Source organism: Mustela nigripes, chromosome 2, assembly GCF_022355385.1.
Source record: "Mustela nigripes isolate SB6536 chromosome 2, MUSNIG.SB6536, whole genome shotgun sequence".
Taxonomy (NCBI): Eukaryota; Metazoa; Chordata; class Mammalia; order Carnivora; family Mustelidae; genus Mustela; species Mustela nigripes.
Window position 1 is genome coordinate 13,567,398 of NC_081558.1, and position 21,354 is coordinate 13,588,751.

The following is a 21,354-nucleotide window of genomic DNA, read 5'->3' on the forward strand; positions in this document are numbered from 1 at the left end:
GCACAGAGCCTGTACAGGGACCCCTAAATGGGGTCTGAGGAGACCCCATTGATCAGAATGGTTTATTGGGGCTCTGATCTGTGACACACATTAAAAGTAAATGATGGCTGGATAGGTCAGCAGCGGCCAGGCTGGAAGAGGACTCAGCACCTGGAGGAAGGCCTGGGCCTTAGCGTGAGGACAATGGGGAGCCATGGAGTGCTCAAGAGAGACAGACACAGACTTTCCTGTTCGAAAGAACAGAGTGAGGGGTAAACTGGAATAGGAAGGCTAGAGACTACGGACTGTGAGGGGACTGAGGCCATGTTCAGGCAAAAAGGAAGGGAATGGTGGGAAGAGGGCAAACTTGAGAGGGTAAACAACAAAGAATGCATGATTGGATGCATGGGGGTTGACAGAGACAGAGTCTCTGTCTCTGATGGATCCACCATGATCCATCCAGCAAATGACCCACCCATCCACCAAACGATCCCTCCCCCAACGTTCTTTAATGACCCCTCCATCTTTTTGCTTCCCCTGCCCTGCTTCCTCCCTCCCAGCCACCCTTCTACCCATCCATCCGCCCATCCTCCATCCTTCCTCTCTCCCTTCTTTCCTTTCACCCATGCATCTATCCTCTCATCTACATTTCCATCCATTTATCTGTATTTCAGTGCATCCATCCATCCATCCATCCATCCATCAATCCATCTATCCATCCATTCAAATCTTCACCTAACTTCATCTACCCATCCACCTGTCCACCCATCCCTTCTTTTATCCATCTATCCTCCATCTAGCCTTCTAAGCATTTATCTTTTAATCTACCCATCAGTCTTCCCACCTATTTCTCATGTCATCTATCCATCCGACCACCATCCATTAACTCATACGGAAGGACTCACCAGTCCATCCAACCATTCACCCATCTTTCCAACCCTTCATACCTCCACCCCCACACCCATCCAAACCATCTAACCAGCAAACATGCCCTGAGTGTCCTCTCTAGGCCAGTCTCTAAGAACCCCATCCCTAACCTCTTCTGGCGGTCCCAGTCTACCCAGCCTGGCTTACTTGCTGTCCAGCAGGTCCATAATGGGTTGTAGCACATTGTCAGCATCCTGGGCCACGCTGCTGCAGGCACTGGCTGGCACATTGCCCGTGCCCTTCACCTGGCTGAGGATGTCGCCCATCTGCTTGACACATTCCTCAATGTGTGGCTGGAAGCTGGGGGCACAGAGGGGAGGAGCTCAGTCCAGACTTTCCAGGCCTCCCAGAGAAAGGGCCAGAGGAGGCTTCAGAAGCTGACCATGGACCTTGGTGTTTTATCCTGAGCATCAAGGAGCCATGGCATATAACTGAGCAGGGGAGGGAGTGGTGTATGATAGCTGGATTGGGCACAGAACTAAGACATTCACCTGTGCTGTTTATTTCACTGCACAGTCCTACCCAGATGCTATTATTATCATCATCCCCACTTTGCAGATGAGTAAACTAAGGTTCAGAGAAGTTAAATAACTCACCCAAGGCTACATATTTAGCAAGTGGTGAAGCCAGGATTGAACTCAGCTCTGTCTAACTCCAAGCCTGAAGTCTTCACCACTACATCTGCTGAGTCTCTGGATGCCCCAGGCTCACAGGTCTCGGGGCTGCCCCCTCCTGTCTGCTCCCAGCCCTGGAAGTGTCCCCACCTGGTAGCAAAGACCCGGCTGAGCTCATCCAAGACATTGTTGAGTTTCACCTGGAGCTCCTTCAAGATGTCACTGGCCTCAGCATCAAGCTGAGGAGGGAAAAAGGACATCAGGTTAGATTTATAAAGCATCCACATAAATGGGGCATTTTCTCACCCAACACAGGGAAAGAGATCCCAAGGGACTAGGGAGGAAACAGGCACAGAAGATAGAGCTGCTTGCTTGGATTAGAGGCAGTGCTGAGATGGAATTCATCAGGGGACTGCAGGGATGGAGGGGAAGTGGCGACCCTACGTGGGGCTCGCCTCACCTCCTTCCCTCCCATGGCTTCGAACATCTTCTCTAGCTGCACGCGGAGCTGCTGAGTATTGTTCATGAGGATGCAGGGCTAGGGATGCAAACATAGCAGGGAGTCAGGGCTCAGGACCCCTCCTCAAAGCCTCCCCCATCCACTGCCAGGGACCCCAGGATGGTTTCAGGGTCTAGGTCCAGAGGAGGGCCCCATAGGGTCATTGGGAAATGGAAGGCTGCATTTGGGACCCAATTCCTGGAAATGTTGGGGTGGGGGGCTGGTTTCTGGAGATTAGCAGAGGGAAATAGGGCTCAAGTAACTTCTCCAGGGTGGGCTGGGATTCTGGGAATAGCAGGAAGGGGGGAGTTCCTGTCACATACCCACATTCTCCTACATGGGCTCAAAGCTTTGCGCACTTACATCCATACACCCTGAAGACTTCATTCACAACAATCAGACAATGACACACTGAAGGCATGTGCCCTCACCTCCAGATCACCCCCAATACATATAGTCAAGTACATGAATACACACAGACACACACAGATATAAGTATCAGGGCCCAGGGAAGGATGGAGACTTGGAGGTGCAGAGTGGGGCTGGGAGGGGACAGGATAGGGTCCCCCACAGGTCACCACTTTCTCCTTCTCCTTGGAGCAGTAGGAGGCGAAGTCCTTGGAGATGATGTCCGCATACTGGAGGAGCACATTACTGATGGTCTGGGGAGGACAAAGATAGGGAGTAAGAACAGGGGCTAGGGCTGGGCGGGTCCATCAAGAGCCACTAGTGAGATCAGGAATGAACCTGAATCCCTATGAGCACTCAAGATAGACCACTTGAATGAGTGAATTCACTCAGGATGACCCTCACAACCAACAGGAGGTATCACCAGGTAAAGAAGATTATTTTATGTAGACCTAGCTCTTTCACAGAGCAACCAACCATCACATGAGTCCAGCTCCAAACACAAGCATGACTGAACCCCAGATGGAATCCCAATTCCTACTTGCAGGAATCCCAATTCCTACTTGCAACCCAGCCTCAAGCCACTTAACTGGAACCCTCAACCCCAGTAAGATGGTCCCAACTTCCAAACTTACCCCAAATTCTACATAAATCCCAACACTCACTCCGACCTCCATGCCAAACTGAATCTCATACTAATAGTAACCTTAAACCCAAACCCAATCTCAACCCCATTTTCAGCCTTGATTCCAGCTGCAGATTCATCTCCAACTTTAACCACAACCCTGACCTCAACCCCAACCCCAACCCAAATGCTATCCCCAACCACAATCCAACACTGTTCTCAACCCCAACCCCAATCCCACTGATATCACCAACCCCAACTTTGACCTCAATCCCAAATTTAACCCCAATCCTGACCTTGACCCTAATCCCAGTTTCAACTGCAACCCCAGCCTCGACCCTATCCCAATCCCTCACTTGGACTCCATCCCTAACCCCACCTGCACTCCCGCACCTTGGCAAAGCGCCTCATATAGTGCCCCACGATCTGGGGGTCAGGGCACTCGAGTTTCTTGATGATCTCAAAGCTCTGGTTGAGCTGGGAGAAGACGTCCACCACAGAGCAGGAGAATAGGGCATGCTCTGAGGTCTGCTGGAACTGCAGTGAGAAAGAAGCCAGGAAGGAAGAGAGGAGTCAGAACCAGACAGTCCCCACCATCTAACCCTCCTGCTTTCCATGGGGAGAACCAGAGACCAACTGCCCTGGGTGAGGCAAATAGTGTGCAAGGATGACTAAGAGGTAGACACAGAGGCGACGAGGAAGGAGGGGCTCCCAGCTTGAACTTGCATTCATTTGTTGAATGAACAAAACACTTTCAACACTATGAACAAGACGAAGATGGTGGCCACCTTTCAGAGACTGGCTTCATCTCAAGAGCAATTTTTGACCCCATACTGGATCCCAATGGACCCCAGAGGGAGTGAGGCCACTGTGAGCAGACTAGGGGCTGGATCATGGGCCAGTCTCCTTACCCCATCCTTCTTGTCTCGTTCCAGGGCCCCGTGCAGGAAGTCCCGGGACACCTCCTCATTCTCATCCAACCACTGTATGACAAAGGGCTCAAACCACCTGGAATAGAGAGCATGGGTGGGGGTCTTGCCACCTCTTGTCCCCTAACCCTCTGCTTTGCCTAGCTCTGAATGGTACTTGGGCAAGTCCTTCTCTCCCTTGAACTCACACTGTGTCCTTTGGGTGGGTACCCCCTGCTTTCCTACCCCACCAGGTCTCAGTTACTTCAGCCATGAAATAGACCTTGTGACACTGTCACGGCAAGCCTCATACTCGCAGGATTCATGGTTCAGATAAAATACCCATGGACAACTGGATTTCCTCTCTGGGATCCCATTTACCTGTACAACAGCGGAGAATCTATCTCACAGTGCTACTGTAAGCAGTGATTGACACAACACATTATTAAATGTTACCTTGGGCAAGCCCTTCAGCATTAAACTCTTCATTTTCTCATCCACAAAATGGAAATTATAATGCCCCCATCTTATAGAATCCTTGTCAAAGGATAAATGAGAAAAAGCACTGCTCAGTGCAGTTCCTGATATTTAGACAATAATTGTCTGGGTTATGGGAGCCCATAGTCCAATGACTGAAAATAGAGAATGCCAGGATTGTATCCCACTATGCCCTTGGTGCCCAAAGAACTCTGAGTAGGTCAGCCCTCATCTCTGGGCCTCAGTCTAGCTGTCAGTGCTACGGTTCTGGCTTTGGGCAAGGGACTTACGCAGGGTACTCAGGCACGCGGTCCTTGAAGGCAGGAAGCTCTGCCACATACTCATTGTACAGCCACTTGACCTTGAAGTGTAGGTTCATGTAGTCAGCACTCTTGCATAGGCGATGTTTGTCATGCTCTGGTAGGGGGAGAGTGAAAGTCTCCACCATCTGTCTTGGCAGCACCAGCTCTCACCATCACAGGTGTCCAACCTCAAGCTTGAGGTTCCAGGATGCTCACAGCCTTGCAGGGGATACTACTGAGGCACAGCTACCTGCTGTAGCCAGAGTAGCAAACATGGGGATGGGGTACTCACCCTCCATGGCATACTTCATGTCCTGGGCAAACAGGTTCCACATCACTTCGGCACTGATTTTACCCACATTCAATTCCTGGGGAAACCTAATGAAAGTCATGGAAGTATGAAACCTTGGCAGAAGGAAGCAGGATGGCGAAGGCTGCTTTGGCCTTCTTAGCCCAGAGGGTAGTACGGGACAGACAGTTCTGGATTCAAGCTCCCGCAAAGCCACTGACTTTCTGAGTGACTCAACTGAAGCCTTGTTTCTCCTTGAGCCTCTACCTGTCTATCTTGCCATCCCTTCATTCATTCATTCACCCAGTCATTCACCTTCCTACCCATCCATTCACTCACCCATCTGTCTATCCATCTATCCATCCAACCATCTATCCATCCATTCCTTTATTTACCATTCATCCTTCCACCAATCTATCCATTCATCCACCTACTCATCCACTCACCCATCTCCCCATCCATCCATCCATCCATCCATCCATCCATCTCTCCATCCAGTCAGCCATCTGTCCATTCCTTTACTACTCATTCATCCTTCCACAAATCTACCCACCCATCCACCTATTCATCCAACCATCTACCCATCCATCTGTTCATCTCCCCATTCAATCATATCTCCATCCATCTGCCTGTACTTCCATCCACTCTTCAGTCCATCCATCCCAAATCCCTGATCTTAACTGAATATCTAACTAACCAAGAGATACTGGCACACCGAAGTTAGAAGCCTCTCTAGCACTCGGGGAAAAATAAGACACAACAGTTCATTCAGTTAACAAAGATGAAAATTCTACAGACGTATAAACCTATAAACCAAAACTGTGTACATACTCACACACAATTACATAATATACAATATTGTATATTGAAGTGCATTCCACAATTGTATGCATATACAATATACAATTAAACCCAAAGGCACAACTATACACAGAATTATACCCCCACAAAATATATAATGCAATTTAAATGTAAAACATTTAGTAGAGTATCTAGCACATAGTAAATACTTGAGCAACAGTGTCCCTTGTTATTTATAAACTCACACACATAAACAAAATTATATACATATGTACACATTGTTATTCACACAAATCAACACATACAAAATACATGTTTGATTATACCAGTGATTTTATACATACACACAATTTTATGTTTATGTTTACAAATTATGCCCTATTTCATTCTGGCACAACCACACCTATAGTTGCCTCCACACACACATCATTTTATATGTAATTAGACATGATCACCTTTACACATAAAACACAAAATTGTATACACATACATACACACGATGACCTCCACATAGTTAACTGCACAGATACACAACTCACTGGTTGAGGCAGGGAGTGTAGGAATTCTTGTCTTCCTCAATGATGGACACTATGAGAGTAATCAGCTTGGACCAGAAGTCAAGGTTCTTGATGCTGGGTCCCTGTTCCTCTGGGGGAACTTCTCCCTTCTTGGCCTAGAGTGGGGAAGTGGAAACATTGGGCAATGGTGTCCATGGGTAGGCGCCTCAGTTAGTTCATTATTGAGGGGACAGAAGGTTAGTGAGGAAAGGGTCCCATTAACACATGGGTGGTTCAGGTAAGAGAGCTATATGAAAAGGAACTGAATTCATTAAACTGGCCCAAACAATTCATGCCCATGCTGCTCAACAAGTCTTAATTAGACTCAACTCATAAAAGTGAATAGAACTGAATTTAGTTGAAAAAAACTGAATCCCACTAAACCAAATGGAACTGAAATGAATGCCAATCAGGCCCATTTAGCTTAACAGATGGAGATTCTCAGAATTAATTCAATGAAACTGAACTTGGGCCAATTATACTGAGTGTAGTGGAATTAAACTTAACTGGATTGAATTAAACTCAAATGAATTCAATTGGATTGAACCTAATCAACTCATCCAAAATCAACATTATCCTAAGTCAAAATAATGGAAATAAATTGACTTGAACTCAACCCAACTAACTTAATCTAATTCAACTCAACTGAGTCGTCAGTCCAGTCCAACTCTACCTACTCAACTGAACCTAACATATTCAGGCAAGTTAAACCCAACTGTAGCCAATCAGTGAAAACAAATGTAGCTAAATTCAACTGAAACGAGCCCAACTCAACCCAACTCAAGTGAACTCAACTATATCTAACCCAACAACCCAGCTCATCCTCACTCAAGCTAAATCAACCCAGTCAAGAATAACTTCAAATCAACTGAATATAAATAAATGGATTTTTATTAAGTGAAACTCAGTTTAATCCAACTCAGTTCTGCTCATCAACTAGCCAAGAGCAATTTTAAGTCACCCGTACAGAAATAAATGGAACTAAACTGTTTATAGAACTAAACCCAACCCAATTTAATCTAGAGAACCTCAACCCAATTCAATTAAAAGTGACTTGATTTCAACTCAGGTTGACTTCAATTTGAAGTCAACTGAATGTAAATAAACAGAATGAAATAAAATATCACTAAAGTGAGCTTATGTGTTATCGTCTATCAGAAGCCCAAGGTGAAGTAGGGGCCACCTTAGCTCCCACAGTCTCCTGCAATTCCTCCATCCCAGAGCTAATCACCCTAGATTATGAATTTCAGTGTATATATCTTTCTCTTCTAAAATGGTATGAACTCCTTGAAACCTTACTGACAATCCTGGCATTATGTGTCTAGATAAACAAACACATGTTGAAAGATCTCAAATAAATTGAATTGAAATGGCCCAAACTCAATTCTACTCAAGAAATTAAATTCAACTCAACATTTATTGAATAGTGATTCTATCCCAGGCAAACTGCATGCCAAACTCAACTAAGTTTAACTAAAACTGAACTTACTGAATATCTATTGTATATCAGGTGCTAAACACTTACTTATATTTTATCTGAAGATAGCATCTCATTAAATTTTCTCCTCAATTCTGAGATAAGGTTTTATAACCCCATTTTACAGAGGGGAATACTGAGACTCAGTTAAATCACTTGATAAGTGGCAGACCTGGGACTTAGGCCAAGGTCAGGTTGGTATCCCCTATTCTATTCTGTTTTATCTAGGGTCCTCACCGGGTCTGTCTGGTACTCCCGACTATAGAGTTCATGACAGTTGTTGAAGATGTACTCATAAGTAGAGTTGAGGCAGGCTTTCACACAGTCTTTCACCACCTGGCTGGCTCGGGGTGGGCTCTGGAGTTCTTGCACCTAGAGGGAGGGAGAGAGGCACAAGTCCGCACAGCTGGAACAGGAGGTACCAGGAAGTGGCTACAAGTGGTTACGGGATTAAGGAAATGTCGCAGTATGAAAGCAGAGGGTCACTGAGAAAGGGCACTATTCTCTAGGAGAAACCTTACTTGATTAGGATCTAAGAGTGTTAGAAAATGCCTGTTGGAGACTGATGGGACTGGGTCTCCTTCTTACCTTCATCCGAAAGAAGGTGATGCTGGTGAGAAGGTCCACAGTGGATTTGAGGTCCTGGAGTCTCTCTGGGCTGCTGGCTGGGAAGTTATTCTGTTGGAAGGGAGAAGAGAGGTGGGGTTATAGAAGAGGGTTGGGTGGGGGGAGACTGTTTTAGGGGAAAGGCAAGAGACCCCCAAGTTTTAGGAAGTATGTGAGGGTCCATGAGAACACCTTGAAGCAACCAGGGGGTTCTAGTTGGATGCATACTGGGCAGGTGCAGCCCACATATGTGTACTCATGTCAAAGGCACACATTCCACATGTTAAGATGGGTCCTCCCATGTGCACATGGGCTGGGAGCTCCCCCCTACGGGCACACATGTGTAGGAGCAGGCAAGTCATCATGCATGTACTTCTCACCCGATACATGGAGAGGTCGATCCGCAGGGAGTTGTGCAGCTGGTCCAGGAGTTTGACAAAGCGCTCTTTCTGAGGAGGGAAGAGAGGGGGATGAATGGAAGCAGGCACATGGGGTTCAAGTGTAGCAGCTAAAGCTGGCTGCCATATTGGGTAAGTGCTTACTATAAACTAAGTGCACCCCTATCTGAACCCTCGTAATATCCGTTTCCATTCTACAGAGGGGTAAACTGAGGCTTAGAGAGGGCAAGTGACTGGTACAAAGTAACACACTAAGTCAGGTCCAGGTTGGAGACGAGGGAGTCACACGGGGTGTGAGCAGCACAGGGTTGGGCTCTCCTTCCTCCCCCAGCCCCAGTCCCTGGGACTGACCCCGAAGTTGGAGGCAGCAAAGCGGTCAGAGGCGGATACATTGGTGGAGGCGGTGGTGTGCGCGTAGTAGGCATTGATGTTGGCGAGCAGGGTGCTCATGACGGCAGGCACCCCAGGACACATGTACTTGGAGGAGAGGCAGGCAAAGTGGCTGGTAGGAGGGAATGGGAGAAACTGGGCCTGGCATCCAGCCAGGACAGGCAGTGTTCCCCCCCAGAACGCCTCTAAGACAGCATCTGTGAGTGGCTCCCTCTGACCCTCAAACCATCCCCTCTGGCTGATTGTGTCTTCCAAGTTTCTCTCTGTCTCCTCTCTGGGTTGCCCTATCTCTGCTCTACCTCTGATTCTCACCCCATCACTTCAGCTCCTAGAAATGGCACTTTCCAACCTCCAGGGGATTACAGAATGCCCATCAAACCCACATCCTCTTTGGCTCCTTCTCCCAAGAACCCTTCCATTGCTAGGTCTGCCAGGGTCCACTTGGTGGCCCTCTCAGTTTCCTGCACCTTGCCCTCCCGTCCACTCCAGCCTGCAGCCTCACGTCATGGCTTGGTAGATGGACTCCACACCATAGCGCATGGCAAATTCATCCACAATCTCCTGGGCTGTCTCATCATAGTAAACCTTCCAGGCGTCATCACCCTTGGCATCTGGGATCTTCACAACCCCATTGTTCTGCACGTCTGTCACGAAGTGGAACAGGTTCTGCCACCAAGATGGAGAAGGCATCATGAAAAGCGCATCGAGACACAAGGGGTCAGAGATCCCAGGTCTGGGAAAGCTTACATCATCCACTCATTTATTCATTCATTTATTTGTCTATTCTTCCATCCATCCACCACCTACCAATTCATTCAATTACCAAAAATTCCACCGAGCAAATCACCCATCCTTGTGACACTTCACCCACCTGGCCACCCATCCATTTACCTATCCATCTACTCATTCACTCAGAGATCTAGCTACCCCAGAATCCACCTACCCACTCCTCTATGCTTTCTTACATCTTTCCACCCATCTATCTCACCTTCCATCTGTCTGCCTGCTCATTCATTCATTCATCCACACACCCACCCATTCATCTTCCCAAAATCTCATCCATGCACTAGTCCTCCCTTCTAATAATCCAACCACACATCCATCCACCCCCTATAACTACCCACAGCTTAATGTGTCCATACAGCAATTCATCTATCCACCCATCCAACCATCCATCACCTATTTATCTACCCATCAATTTATCCATCCATTCACCCATCATCCATCTTTCTATCCATCCACCTAATTTGCCCCCAAATTTACTCATCCACTCATCTCTACTTCCAACAGTTCAACCACATATCTGTCTGTCCACTCGTCCTTTTATCCACTCATTGTCCATTTGTCCATTCAATCCTTTACTCATTCAACAAACTGAATTATCTCCAGGAGACCCTTGTTCAGGTCTGGAACAGATGGGAGACCTGGAGCTGTGTAGTGAGAGTCTGCCTGGAAGTCAGGGAGGGCTTCCAGAAGGAGGGGACCCTGAAGCTGGCTGGATAAGGAGGAGTTTTCCAGGCAGAACGAATGACATGGGGGACAGTCTTAGAGGCCCAGGGAGTGTGGATGGTGTGGCCGGAAAGAGGAAGGTAGAACTAGGGCAGGCAGGAATGGTAAGTGGAGGCAATTTGGAAGATCACAGTGAGCTCTGAAGGCAGGGAAGAGCAGCGGGCCTCACCTCATGCAGACAAGTGTATTGGACATGGTACGGGGCCACCTTTTCCTCGCCTTTGATCTCCACACTGATGTGCAGCCGGATGGCACCCGATACAGCAGATTTGTCAGTCCGCTTGTCTGGAAAACAGAAATGGATGGCTGCAGCAGAACTTTCCAACACAGCCTGGGGTATTTTAATGTATGCATGACTGTAGCCCTCCTGGACTCCCTGAGATTAAGACCTGGGTATCTTCTCAGATTGGTTCTTTTTTTTTTTTTTTTTAAGATTTTATTTATTCATTTGACAGAGAGAGATCACAGGTAGGTAGAGAGGCAGGCAGAGAGAGAGAGAGGAGGAAGCAGGCTCCCTGCTGAGCAGAGAGCCCGATGCGGGACTCGATCCCAGGACCCTGAGATCATGACCTGAGCCGAAGGCAGCGGCTTAACCCACTGAGCCACCCAGGCGCCCTCAGATTGGTTCTTTAAGCTTGTGCCATTCCTATTAGCCTAGAACTTGCTAGGTCATATCTCTTCCTTCAACTAGAACTCCAGACCTTGCTTCCAGTTAAATTCCCGAGTCTGCATCTTCCTCTTTAACCAGGAGCCCTAGGCCCTGCTTCCCCTATCAGATCAAGAGCTCCAGAATCCATTCATCTTAGACAGGATTCCTGGGTCTGTGCCTTTCTCCTCAAACTAGGATCTCCAGGTCTTGCTTCCTGCCCCATCAGATTGGGCCTTACAGCCTCCGCCTCCCCCATCAGATACAACTTTACAGCCACTGCCTTCCCCATCAGATTGGGCTCCTAGACTAATTCCTCCTGACACTCGTTCCCCGATTTGGCTCCCTGGGGTGCCCTCCCTGTCCCTTGCAGAACACCACCCATGCTCACCCAGGTTGTACCACACGTCCATCTCGCCGCTGAGTGTCCGCACCTCGATGATCGTCTGTCCCAGGAAGTCATCAGATTCCCTCTTAAACCGCTGCTTCACACGGGATTTGATGTCATCATCCTCATCCCAGACGCGCACTTTGATTCGGTCTGAGGAGTTGTGACATTCACTGCAGGGCGGGGGGAGGCGGAGGCTGGAGTCAGGTGGCAGGCACAGCCTGGTCTTGGAGCCCCTTCAGCTGCCCCAGCAGAGAGCTCCCCCCGGGGGACCCAGGGGTTCAGCCAGGCACTTACAAGTGGAAATTTTCCTCCCACACAGGATTCAGGTTGCCATAGATGGTTTTTGTCCGTTTCTTGGTCTTCCCAACCTGGACAGTGACATAGGGGTCACTGGATCCCGTCTTGTCCTTTGCCTGCAAGCCCTGGGCACAGACCACTGTAAGACAAAGACAAATACAAATAGAGCCTCAAGGAGTGAGGTGGCTGAGAAGAGTTACTGCCACACGCTCCAGGTTTCTTGCTGGAGACACCTGTGACATGGTCTGAGGGCTTTGTGCTGACCACAGGAGCCCCTGGGGACACCCACAAGACATCAAGGGCTTGCTAGAGAGTTAACACCCAGGGAGCGCTCAGCTGATTCAGAATGGGGACGTGGCCCAGGGCCACCCCTGGATAGGGACATTCTATACATTGTTGTGAAATCTCCAGCAGGACTGAGCTTACAGTTGCTCAGGGAGTCACCTGCAGGGCTCCTTCCCTACCGGCTCCCAGACTTATGTCTCCACCTGCACTGGGGCTTCCTGGGACCACCTCCTGGATACCCATTGCCCTGAAATCCTCATCTTGGGGTCTGCTTTCAGGGAAACTTGAATGAGTTTGGACACTAAGGCCCCCACCCCTGGGTAGGACCATTCTGCTATGTGAGCTCAACACTGTCCCCCAGTGGTCCCAGGGGGTGGGGGTGGGGCACACAGGTCTGAGCCCCAGTTGTCCACAGCACTGCGGGATCATTGGCACCCTGTGTGGGGCTCCATCCCTCCCAGTCTCACTTCCCAACTCCCACTTCTCTACTCTCAACTGGGTTGCATCACCCCACAAATAAACAATGTGCCCTCAACTCCTCTTCTTGGAGTCTGATTCTGGGGGCGGGGTGGGGGCACCAACCAAGACAGAGCGCGGCTCACATTTGGAGGCATACATCCCCCCCCCCCCCCCCCCCGGGAGCACCAATACACACATGGACGTGGAAAAAACACGGACACACTCAAGTACACTCGGCAAAGGGAAGAGCCATAGAAGGAAACACAGGGCGCTGAGAAGAAGGGGCCCTGTGGCCACCCCCAACCCCTGCGGCCTCACCAGTGATGCTGATCTTGGCCGACCACTTGGATGTGCCGTCCAGCACGCTCTGCTTGACCGCCTTCATCTGCTGCGTATGTGCGGTCTTGGTCACAGCGAAGATCTCCTGGATGAGCTCGAAGATCTCGGGTTTGTTGCGCTCCCGAATCTTCATGCGGTCCTTGAGCACCATGATGATGTTCTGCGTCCGGTCCTCTGCCCCGTGCTTGGAGCTCTTCTCCGCGGCCCCTGTGGACGCAGACAGCAGTCACTGTCCAGAGTGCGCTCCCTCACCGCAGGGAGAAACCCAACTCCCATTCCAGAACTTCCTCGGCTGTGGCCAAGGGTACTTGAAGCCGTGGGGGCTCAGGTGGCTCACCCCCCCACCCCCCCAAAGCTAGAGCTGCTAAGAACTTTCTACCTGCTCTCTGAATCCTCCTACCCATTTACCCATCAGTCCCCACCAGTCTACGGGAGTCTCCTCCCCCTCTGAATCCCCATCTTCTGCCAAGACCTCGCCCGTTCTCTGACTCCTCCCCCCCCGCTGAGCCCCCTCCTTCCCGAGCTAACCCTAGTCCTAACCCATTTTTCTCCAGGGGAACCGCTGACTCTCAGTAAGCCCATCCCTTGCACAGTTCAGCTAGTCCCTGCGCCCCGCGCCACTACTTCCTGACTCTCTCACATCTCCTTTCCCCTCCTCTCGCCCCAACCCTCCAGCCAAGGAGTCCGGCCTTGGTTCTTGCCCCGCCCAGCCCCTCCCCCCACCTCCGTGGAGCCCCGCCCCTACCCCGGAGCCCCGCCCCTCCAGCCCCGCGCTCACGCTGCAGGCAGTCTGCATTGAGCAGGTCCTGGCACTTCTCGTGGCACTTGACACCGCACTCGGTGCAGCGCATGCCCTGCCTTGCGATGCCCCACAGCAGCCCCTCGCACTCGTAGCAGTAGGTGGGCGTGGTGGCCGTCCACACCTCGAAGTTGTGCGGCGTCGTGCAGGAGATGGGATAGATTAAGGCTTGCAGGGTCTTCTTGTAAACGTGGTTTTTCTGAGGGGAAGGAGCGGGGAGGCATGGGGCGCTGTCCTGCCCCGCCCTCACCCCTTTGCTGAGTATAATACACCGTGGGACCACGGTTCCTGGGCACAGATCATGTCGGCAGGATGTTGCACAACCCAGTTCTGGAAACCAGATTATGGGGAGCTAGGAATGCCTGTCTCTGCCACACTCTCCCTTCCTCCTCCTCCAGGAAGCCCCAGCCCAGCCCACCCTTCAACCAGTGAAAGGGGAGGGCCCCACGCACCAACTCCTCGTTGTTCAAAGTGCTGGAGGCCAAGGCCGAGGTGATGCCTGCTTTTCTGGACTGGACCAGGGACTAGGGCAGGGAAATCACCCAGGGAGTCACAGGGGTCGATTCACACCCATGGGGTTGTCACCACAAGCAGAATCCACAGCCACCAGCCACGGATTGAAGCCACAGCCACGAAGAGGAAACAGGTCACAGCAGCAGGAGCAGAGCCAGCAAAGAATTGGAAAGTGTCAGAGACTCTGGGTTAGAAGGGACCCTGGAAGGTGTGCAGCCTCACACCCCTGACTCACCCCCCTCCCCACCAGACTCAGGAGCTGCACTTGGCATGATCTCCAGCCACTCCAGGAACCAAGGTTGGGAGTCACCTGCTCTCTCTCCCATCCATAAACTGCAGGACATGACAGGGTCATCCCTCCCAGAACCCATGGGTTGGGGCCAGTTGAAAGATCCTAGTTGTGTCGGGGGGTGATTCCTGGAGAAGAGACAGAGACTAGAGGCCGAGGTCACCATCACTCACCATGGCCTGAAGTGTCCATGCAGCAGGTAGGGTAGAAATCAGATTACATTAGTCCCAGAGAACACCTTGCCAGCTCCCAGTCCCAGGTCTGCCATGGGCAGTTGTGCAGATTGAGCACTGCTTATGGCAGAACTGCTCTGCGGGGGGAGGAGAGGGCATAGGCGCTCACCAGGTCGCTCACGAGTGGAATGGGCTTCCTCTTGCGGATGTCTGGCATGCTGTCAATGATGATGAGGCCACCTCCTGGGCTGCAAGACATACACAGGGATGTCAAGGGCCCAGGCTTCCCTCCTTCCTCCAACAGGCATCACTTGAGGCCCGGACATCACTTGATCTCCCTGGGTATTAAAGGTTGAATTGTGTTTACCAAAAAGATACATTTAAGTCCTAGCCCCCTCGAACCTCAGAATTTGCCCTTATTTAGAAACGGTGTCACTGGGGTGCCTGGGTGGCTCAGTGGGTTAAGCCTCTGCCTTCGGCTCAGGTCATGATCTCAGGGTCCTGGAATTGAGCCCCGCATCAGGCTCTCTGCTCAGCAGGGAGCCTGCTTCCCCCTCTCTCTGCCTGCCTTTCTGCCTACTTGTGATTTCTCTCTCTGACAAGTAGATAAATAAAATCTTTTTTAAAAGAACAAAAGAAAGAAATACGGTCATCACAGATAAAATTAGTTAAGATGAGGTCACACTAGATTAGGTGGACCCCTTTATAAAAGAGATACAGCAATGTGAAGAGGCAGAGTTTAGAGTGACACATCTACAAACCAAGGAATCCTGAGGATTGCCAGCAAGTACCAGCAGCTAGCAAGGCAAGAACAGGATCTCCCCTACAGGTATCGGAGGGAGTAGGGGCCAGCCAGCAACTTGATTTTGGACTTCTGACCTCCGGAACTGTAGAAGAATCTATTTTTGTTGTTTTAAGCTACTCGTTTGTGGTAGTTTGTTATAGTGGTCCTGGGGAATGAAGATACTAGATGTCAGCTTCCTCATCTGGGAAATGGGGAGATGATGCTGTTGCCTACATTTAAAGAAAATTTGAATTAAGCAAAACTAAATAATATACTAAAGATATTCATGAAACCTTCCCTTTTGTTCAGAATTGGAAATAGATATGTGTATTTAAAATCTATTCTGGGGATGCCTAGATAGCTCAGTCGGCTAAGCATTTGCCTTTGACTCAGTCATGATGCCTGGACTCTGGGATCTAGCTTGCTAAGCCGGGAGCCTGCTTCTCCCTCTGCCTGTTTCCTCCACTAGTGCACTCTCTTAGTCTCAAATAAATAAAATCTTTAAAAAAAATCTATTCTGGAATGGGGCACCTGGGAGGCTCAGTGAGTTAGGTGTCTGCCTTCAGCTCAGGTCATGACCTAGAGTCCCAGAATCGAGTCCCATGTCGGGGTACCTGCTTGGCAGGGAGTCTGCTTGTCCCTCTCTCCCTGCTTGTGCTCTCTCTCTCTCTCTCTCTCAGATAAGTAAATAAAGTCTTGGGGCACCTGGGTGGCTCAGTCATTAAGTATCTGCCTTCGGCTCGAGTGGTGATCTCAGGGTCCTGAGATCGAGTCCCACATCAGGCTCTCTGCTCAGCGGGGAGACTGCTTCCCTTCCTCTCTCTCTGCCTGCCTCTCTGCCTATTTGTAATCTCTGTCAGTCAAATAAATAAATAAAATCTAAAAAAAAAAAAAAAAGCTGATGGGAAGAGAGGAACTGGAAATCTAGACTATGGCCTCTTGGCAGTGTTGGTGTGGCTGGGTGGCTGGTGGATCTGAAGGAGCTCTGTGCCCTGTACGAATTCACTTTACTGAGAGCTGCTCTCATCTCAAAGAGGGTTCAGGTGTGGTTCCTCCCCAGAAGCTTCTCATTGTCCAATGAGAGAGATGCCTGGCAGCCAATGACTCCAGACAAGCCCTGGGATGCTATTCGTATGCTCCAGCAGGCAGAGGTGTGCTGATTCCTGAACTACACCTGTGCCTGGCTGCTTCCCCATCCTGGCCCTGCCCGCCTCACAGATTTCTCTTGAGGGCACTTCCTGCATAAAGCACGCGTACATCCCCGTGTCAGTCCCTGCGTCCTGGGCTCCCAACCCAGGACACCTGCTCATCTGGGAGCGGCAGCTTCTGTCTTCATGCCTTTGTGTGCAAGGGACATGTAAGGGAAGGCAGTCACCTTCCTGCTGCTATTTTTAAAACACTAGTGGAATTTTAAAAATATCTTTTACATCTTCTAACCTCACCACTCAAACGCTGAAGGAAAAGAAAGCCCCGAAAATTAGAAACTCAAGAAATTAGATACGGCAACTTGCTCCATGTAAGACCAAATAATTATCATTAGAGAGCCAGCAGCCACAGCAATAATCTGAGATATTTAAAAACAGAATCAAGGTGCGCCTGGGTGGCTCAGTCGGTTAAGCATCTGCCTTCAGCTCAGGTCATGATCCTGGGACTGAGCCCCATATTGGGCTCCCTGCTTGGCGGGGAGTTTGTTTTACTCCTTCTCACTTGTTATGTCACTCTCAAATTTAAAAAAATCTTGAAAAATAAATAAATAAATAAATAAATAAAAAACAATCAAAGCAAAAAAAAAAATACACTTCAGGATTACAGAGGTGTACTGCAGGAAATAGACTTTTCCTTTATCCTGCATTTATTTCTAGTGGGGGAGGGAAGGTGCGGGGGGAGGGGAGTGGTCTTGAATAAAGCAAGCAGCTGGGACAAGGCATGTACCTCTTTGGACTCAATTTCCCCACCTGTAAAATAGGGCTAGCAGGCCTCCTGGGTTTGTTGTAAGAATTCCATGTGTTACTACCTTTGGTTTCTGTCTGGGGTTACATGATTTCACCTGATCTGTCACTCGCTCTGTCCTGCATCTAAATGGAATCCCCTGGGGGCACCTGGGTGGCTCAGTCAGTTAAGTGTCTGCCTTCAGCTCAAGTCACGATCCCAGGGTCCTGAGGTTGAGTCCCACATAGGCCTCCCTGCTGAGGGAGGAGCCCACTTCTCCCTCTGCCTGCCGTTCCCACTCTTTGTGCTCTCTCTCTCCCTGTCTGACAAATAAACAAATAAAATCTTAAATATATAAATAAATGGAACCCTTTGCTCCCCTCACGGGGCTGAGGCTATGATGTAAAGCAGCCTCAAGCTCTAGGTTCAAAACTTCCTTCTACCCCTACAATTCCGTTACTCACCCGCCTTTGAACCATAGGGATTTAGACATCTCTCCCTCTCCTCGGGCCTGTGGGACAGACAGAGATATGGTCACTCTGAGACAGAGATACGGTCACTGTCTCCCCAGGGCAGGGTAGGCTCCCCATCTCTTTTGTGCTCATGCTCTATAGTCCTAGGATTCTCACAGGCTGGTTCAAACCCTCGTAAGGTTCTGTCCTTCATCCAGCCTCACCTGCTCATCTGATCTTGTACCCCAGGGCCTTTGCCTGAGATGTGCTAGCTCGTTGTATGCCCTCCACCTACGGCACCCGACCAGCCTCCATTCGTCATTTGGATCTCAGGGCAGACCCTGGGTTGACACCCCCATCTCTGATGCAACTAAAGGGTGGCATGGTGGGCAAAGATTGGAGAGGGTCCAGCCCTCTCTTTGGAAGTATTATTGATGTATTTTGCATATCACTTCTCCTTAAGTGTCTCCTCCTCCAGGGAGTCTTCCTGATGGTCTTGGATTAGTTTTATGCTCCTATGAAACCCAGAGAGTCTGCCCATATTTATTTATTTACTTTTTGTTCTATGGCTGGTTCCATTATAAGAGTAGCTGTTGGTTGTTGTTGTTGTTGTTGTTGTTGTTTTCATCTAATTTGCTGATTTAGTCAAAGTTATTCAGTAGAAATTACGCTGCAAATTCTTTTCTACCCTTTACCTTTAGAACCATGTGACTGGAGTACTTCGTTAAAAATGAAATAGAATTCTGTTTTAAAACATAAGAAATTTGATTTGAAGTTTCTGCGGCTCTGATGTGTGACGGTCTAGGACTTTGGGAATTTGTTTAGGATATCCTATTGCCAGCCTCACCCCAGTTTGGAAGGGCCACTTGCATAAGGGCACTGCTCTGTCCCCAGCCTAGGGTGGCCTGAGCAATTGAAGAGGTAAATGAATGGCCTCAATCCTGCCGCCCATCTGAACAGCCATCCTGACCCTAATGCCAACCTATCTTTCACTCAATTTCTTCTCTGACCAGACCTCAGAACTTTCCCCAGCCCTGACACTGGTACCCAATGCTATCCCAGGAATCGATTCCTCTCCCTGACACCAATTTTAACTCTGACCTCTGATCTCTGACTGCTGCCCTAACTCTGACCTCTAGCCCTATCCCCATCCCTAACCTCTACCCCTACCCATGAACTTGACCCCCGCCCGACATAGCTATACCCATGACCTAGCTCCAGGTTCCAGCTCACTTCTCCTTCTTACCCCCCTCAAAATTCCGAGCTGCCATGAGGAAGACTGGGCTGGGCCTTGGTGGGGCCAGCTGGTTGGGGAAGAGGACAGGCAGGCACGGGTGAGAACAGAGAACGGCCCTTCCGGAGACAGATGAAGCCAAGGTGTAGCTAGGGCCAGAGAGAGGTCCGATTGGGCAGGAACTGGGCGGGGAACCGCGCGGGGCGGGGGGGGGCGGGGACAGAGAAGAGTGTGGGTGGGGCCAGGTTGGTGTGGGCGGAGCATGAAAAGACCGGGACAGACGAAGGTGCAGAGAAGGTGGAGGGGGCGCCGGAGTGGGCGTGGCCAAGCTGTCCGTGGGCGTGTCGTGGCTCTTGTGGGCGGGGTCTGGGAACTGACCCCGGGTGGGAGGGGAACGAGAGTGGCGGGGAGGTAAGCAGTCTGGTCCCTGCACGGGTGTGGGCGGGACATGGGCCTGACCCGGCAGGTGGCGGCTTTCACTCACCTCCTGCAGCTGCAGCCGCACTTTGTTGAAGGCTCGAAGCCAGTTGGCCTTGGCCCGGGACATGGAGTCCTGACCCTCCTGGCCTTCCTCATCCTCTTGTCGCCTGAAACTGAGGCAAGGGATGTCATGAGGCTCCAGGGCCGGCCCTCCCTTGACCCCCAGCCACTGGAGTGACGTCAGGCCCTTGGTGGACTCTCTGGCCCTTCAGAGACACAACGGCCCATCTGTACCCCCTCTGACGGCATCAGTGTCCCTTCTGCTTCCCCAGCCACGACCCTGTGACAAACTCCCCTCCATTCCCCAGGTCCATGCTGACCCCATCACGACACCACTGACCCCGTGACAGCCCCTTGGTCCCTTCCCCTTACCTCTCCTCAGACTTGGGGGGTTCGGGCTCAGGTGCCCGCTCAGCTGTGGGCACCTCCTCCGGGGCGGCTGGCTCAGAGGCTGCCTTGGCCACGTCGTGGGCCTCAGCAGGTACAGCTGGAGCCTTCTCCTCCTTCTCCGACGCGGCCGGTGGGAGGCTGACACGCTTAAAGTCTTTGGGCTCAGCCACTGCCACCTCTTCCCGCTGGGTATAGCTGCCAATGTCATCAGGCACTTCCTCCTCCTCCTCCAGCTCCTCCTCCTCCTCAGGCAGCTCCTCCTCCTCCTCTAGGAAGTCCTCCAGGTCCTCATCCAGCTCCTCATCTAGTTCTTCGTCCAGCTCCTCCTCATCCTGGTCCCAGCGTGGGGAGTCCTTGTGGTAGCTGACCGAGCTATGGCAGGAGTGGTAGGAGTCCCGGTCCCGTTCGTCCTCCATCTCGGAGCCCTGTAGACTCTGCTCGTCCGGGTCGAAGTCCTCGCTCAGCTGCGAGCTGCCCTGGCTCAGTTCGCCCGAAGAGGCATAGCGGCTACTGCCGGTGGGGCTGTGGGAACCAGCTGGGGCTCAGCGACGGAGGCACAGAGCCACTGCTGGACCCAGCCCCAGTCACACAGGTTCCAACACCCAGTCATTCACTCAGTATCGGTTAAGCCCCTACCGGGAATCATGTTCTGCCCTACGAACCCGGGAAACACAGTTGTGAACGGAAGAAACAAAAATCTCGGCTTTCCGGGCCATTTCCGGTCTGGAGATACAGGCAGGAAACTTGATGGATGCTATTAGAGATCACTGATGACCTACTGTGCGTCACTCCGTCCATGCACCGTGGAGGCTGCAAATGCTCCTTTCATGTGCTGGGGACCCCAATGAGTGCCCTTATCTCCAGCCTTTGGAGACTTAGTGCTCCTGAAACTTGAACATGGCCACGCCTGGCTCTTGATGACCCCGGGTCCCACACCTCTCTGCCTCTATTCTTTGCTTTAACCTCCATTCACAGCCAACCCTGCCGGGGGTCTCCCCAACTCCACCTTGAAAACTCGTGCAAAATGCATCCATTTCCTTGCACCCTGGGCTCCACCCTCGTCCAGGCTCCGCTGCCTCTACCAGGCGCAGCCTTACCGTCCTATCCCCAACACTACTTGCTTCCCAT

The 21,354-nt window shown here is 50.7% G+C and overlaps 1 protein-coding gene across 3 annotated transcripts in view; it reads right to left on the reverse strand.

Annotated features, from left to right (window-relative positions):
- UNC13A (unc-13 homolog A) overlaps positions 1-21,354 on the reverse strand; it is a 62,909-nt gene that overhangs the window by 18,384 nt on the left and 23,171 nt on the right. For 2 of the 3 annotated variants that reach the window (XM_059389382.1, XM_059389381.1), the window contains exons 10-34: positions 20,209-20,748; positions 19,841-19,949; positions 18,135-18,181; positions 15,127-15,205; positions 14,958-14,963; positions 14,435-14,506; positions 13,962-14,181; positions 13,163-13,390; positions 12,098-12,239; positions 11,804-11,973; positions 10,936-11,051; positions 9,760-9,923; positions 9,219-9,369; positions 8,850-8,918; positions 8,452-8,541; positions 8,101-8,235; positions 6,369-6,502; positions 5,032-5,117; positions 4,728-4,854; positions 3,964-4,060; positions 3,446-3,589; positions 2,598-2,681; positions 1,981-2,058; positions 1,671-1,759; positions 1,054-1,206 (exon numbers count right to left, since the gene is read on the reverse strand). In XM_059389382.1, the coding sequence (XP_059245365.1) occupies positions 1,054-1,206; positions 1,671-1,759; positions 1,981-2,058; positions 2,598-2,681; positions 3,446-3,589; positions 3,964-4,060; positions 4,728-4,854; positions 5,032-5,117; positions 6,369-6,502; positions 8,101-8,235; positions 8,452-8,541; positions 8,850-8,918; positions 9,219-9,369; positions 9,760-9,923; positions 10,936-11,051; positions 11,804-11,973; positions 12,098-12,239; positions 13,163-13,390; positions 13,962-14,181; positions 14,435-14,506; positions 14,958-14,963; positions 15,127-15,205; positions 18,135-18,181; positions 19,841-19,949; positions 20,209-20,748 (3,330 nt within the window). The remainder of the gene's footprint in view (positions 1-1,053; positions 1,207-1,670; positions 1,760-1,980; positions 2,059-2,597; positions 2,682-3,445; positions 3,590-3,963; positions 4,061-4,727; positions 4,855-5,031; positions 5,118-6,368; positions 6,503-8,100; positions 8,236-8,451; positions 8,542-8,849; positions 8,919-9,218; positions 9,370-9,759; positions 9,924-10,935; positions 11,052-11,803; positions 11,974-12,097; positions 12,240-13,162; positions 13,391-13,961; positions 14,182-14,434; positions 14,507-14,957; positions 14,964-15,126; positions 15,206-18,134; positions 18,182-19,840; positions 19,950-20,208; positions 20,749-21,354) is intronic. The other variant, XM_059389383.1, reaches the window with a different exon arrangement.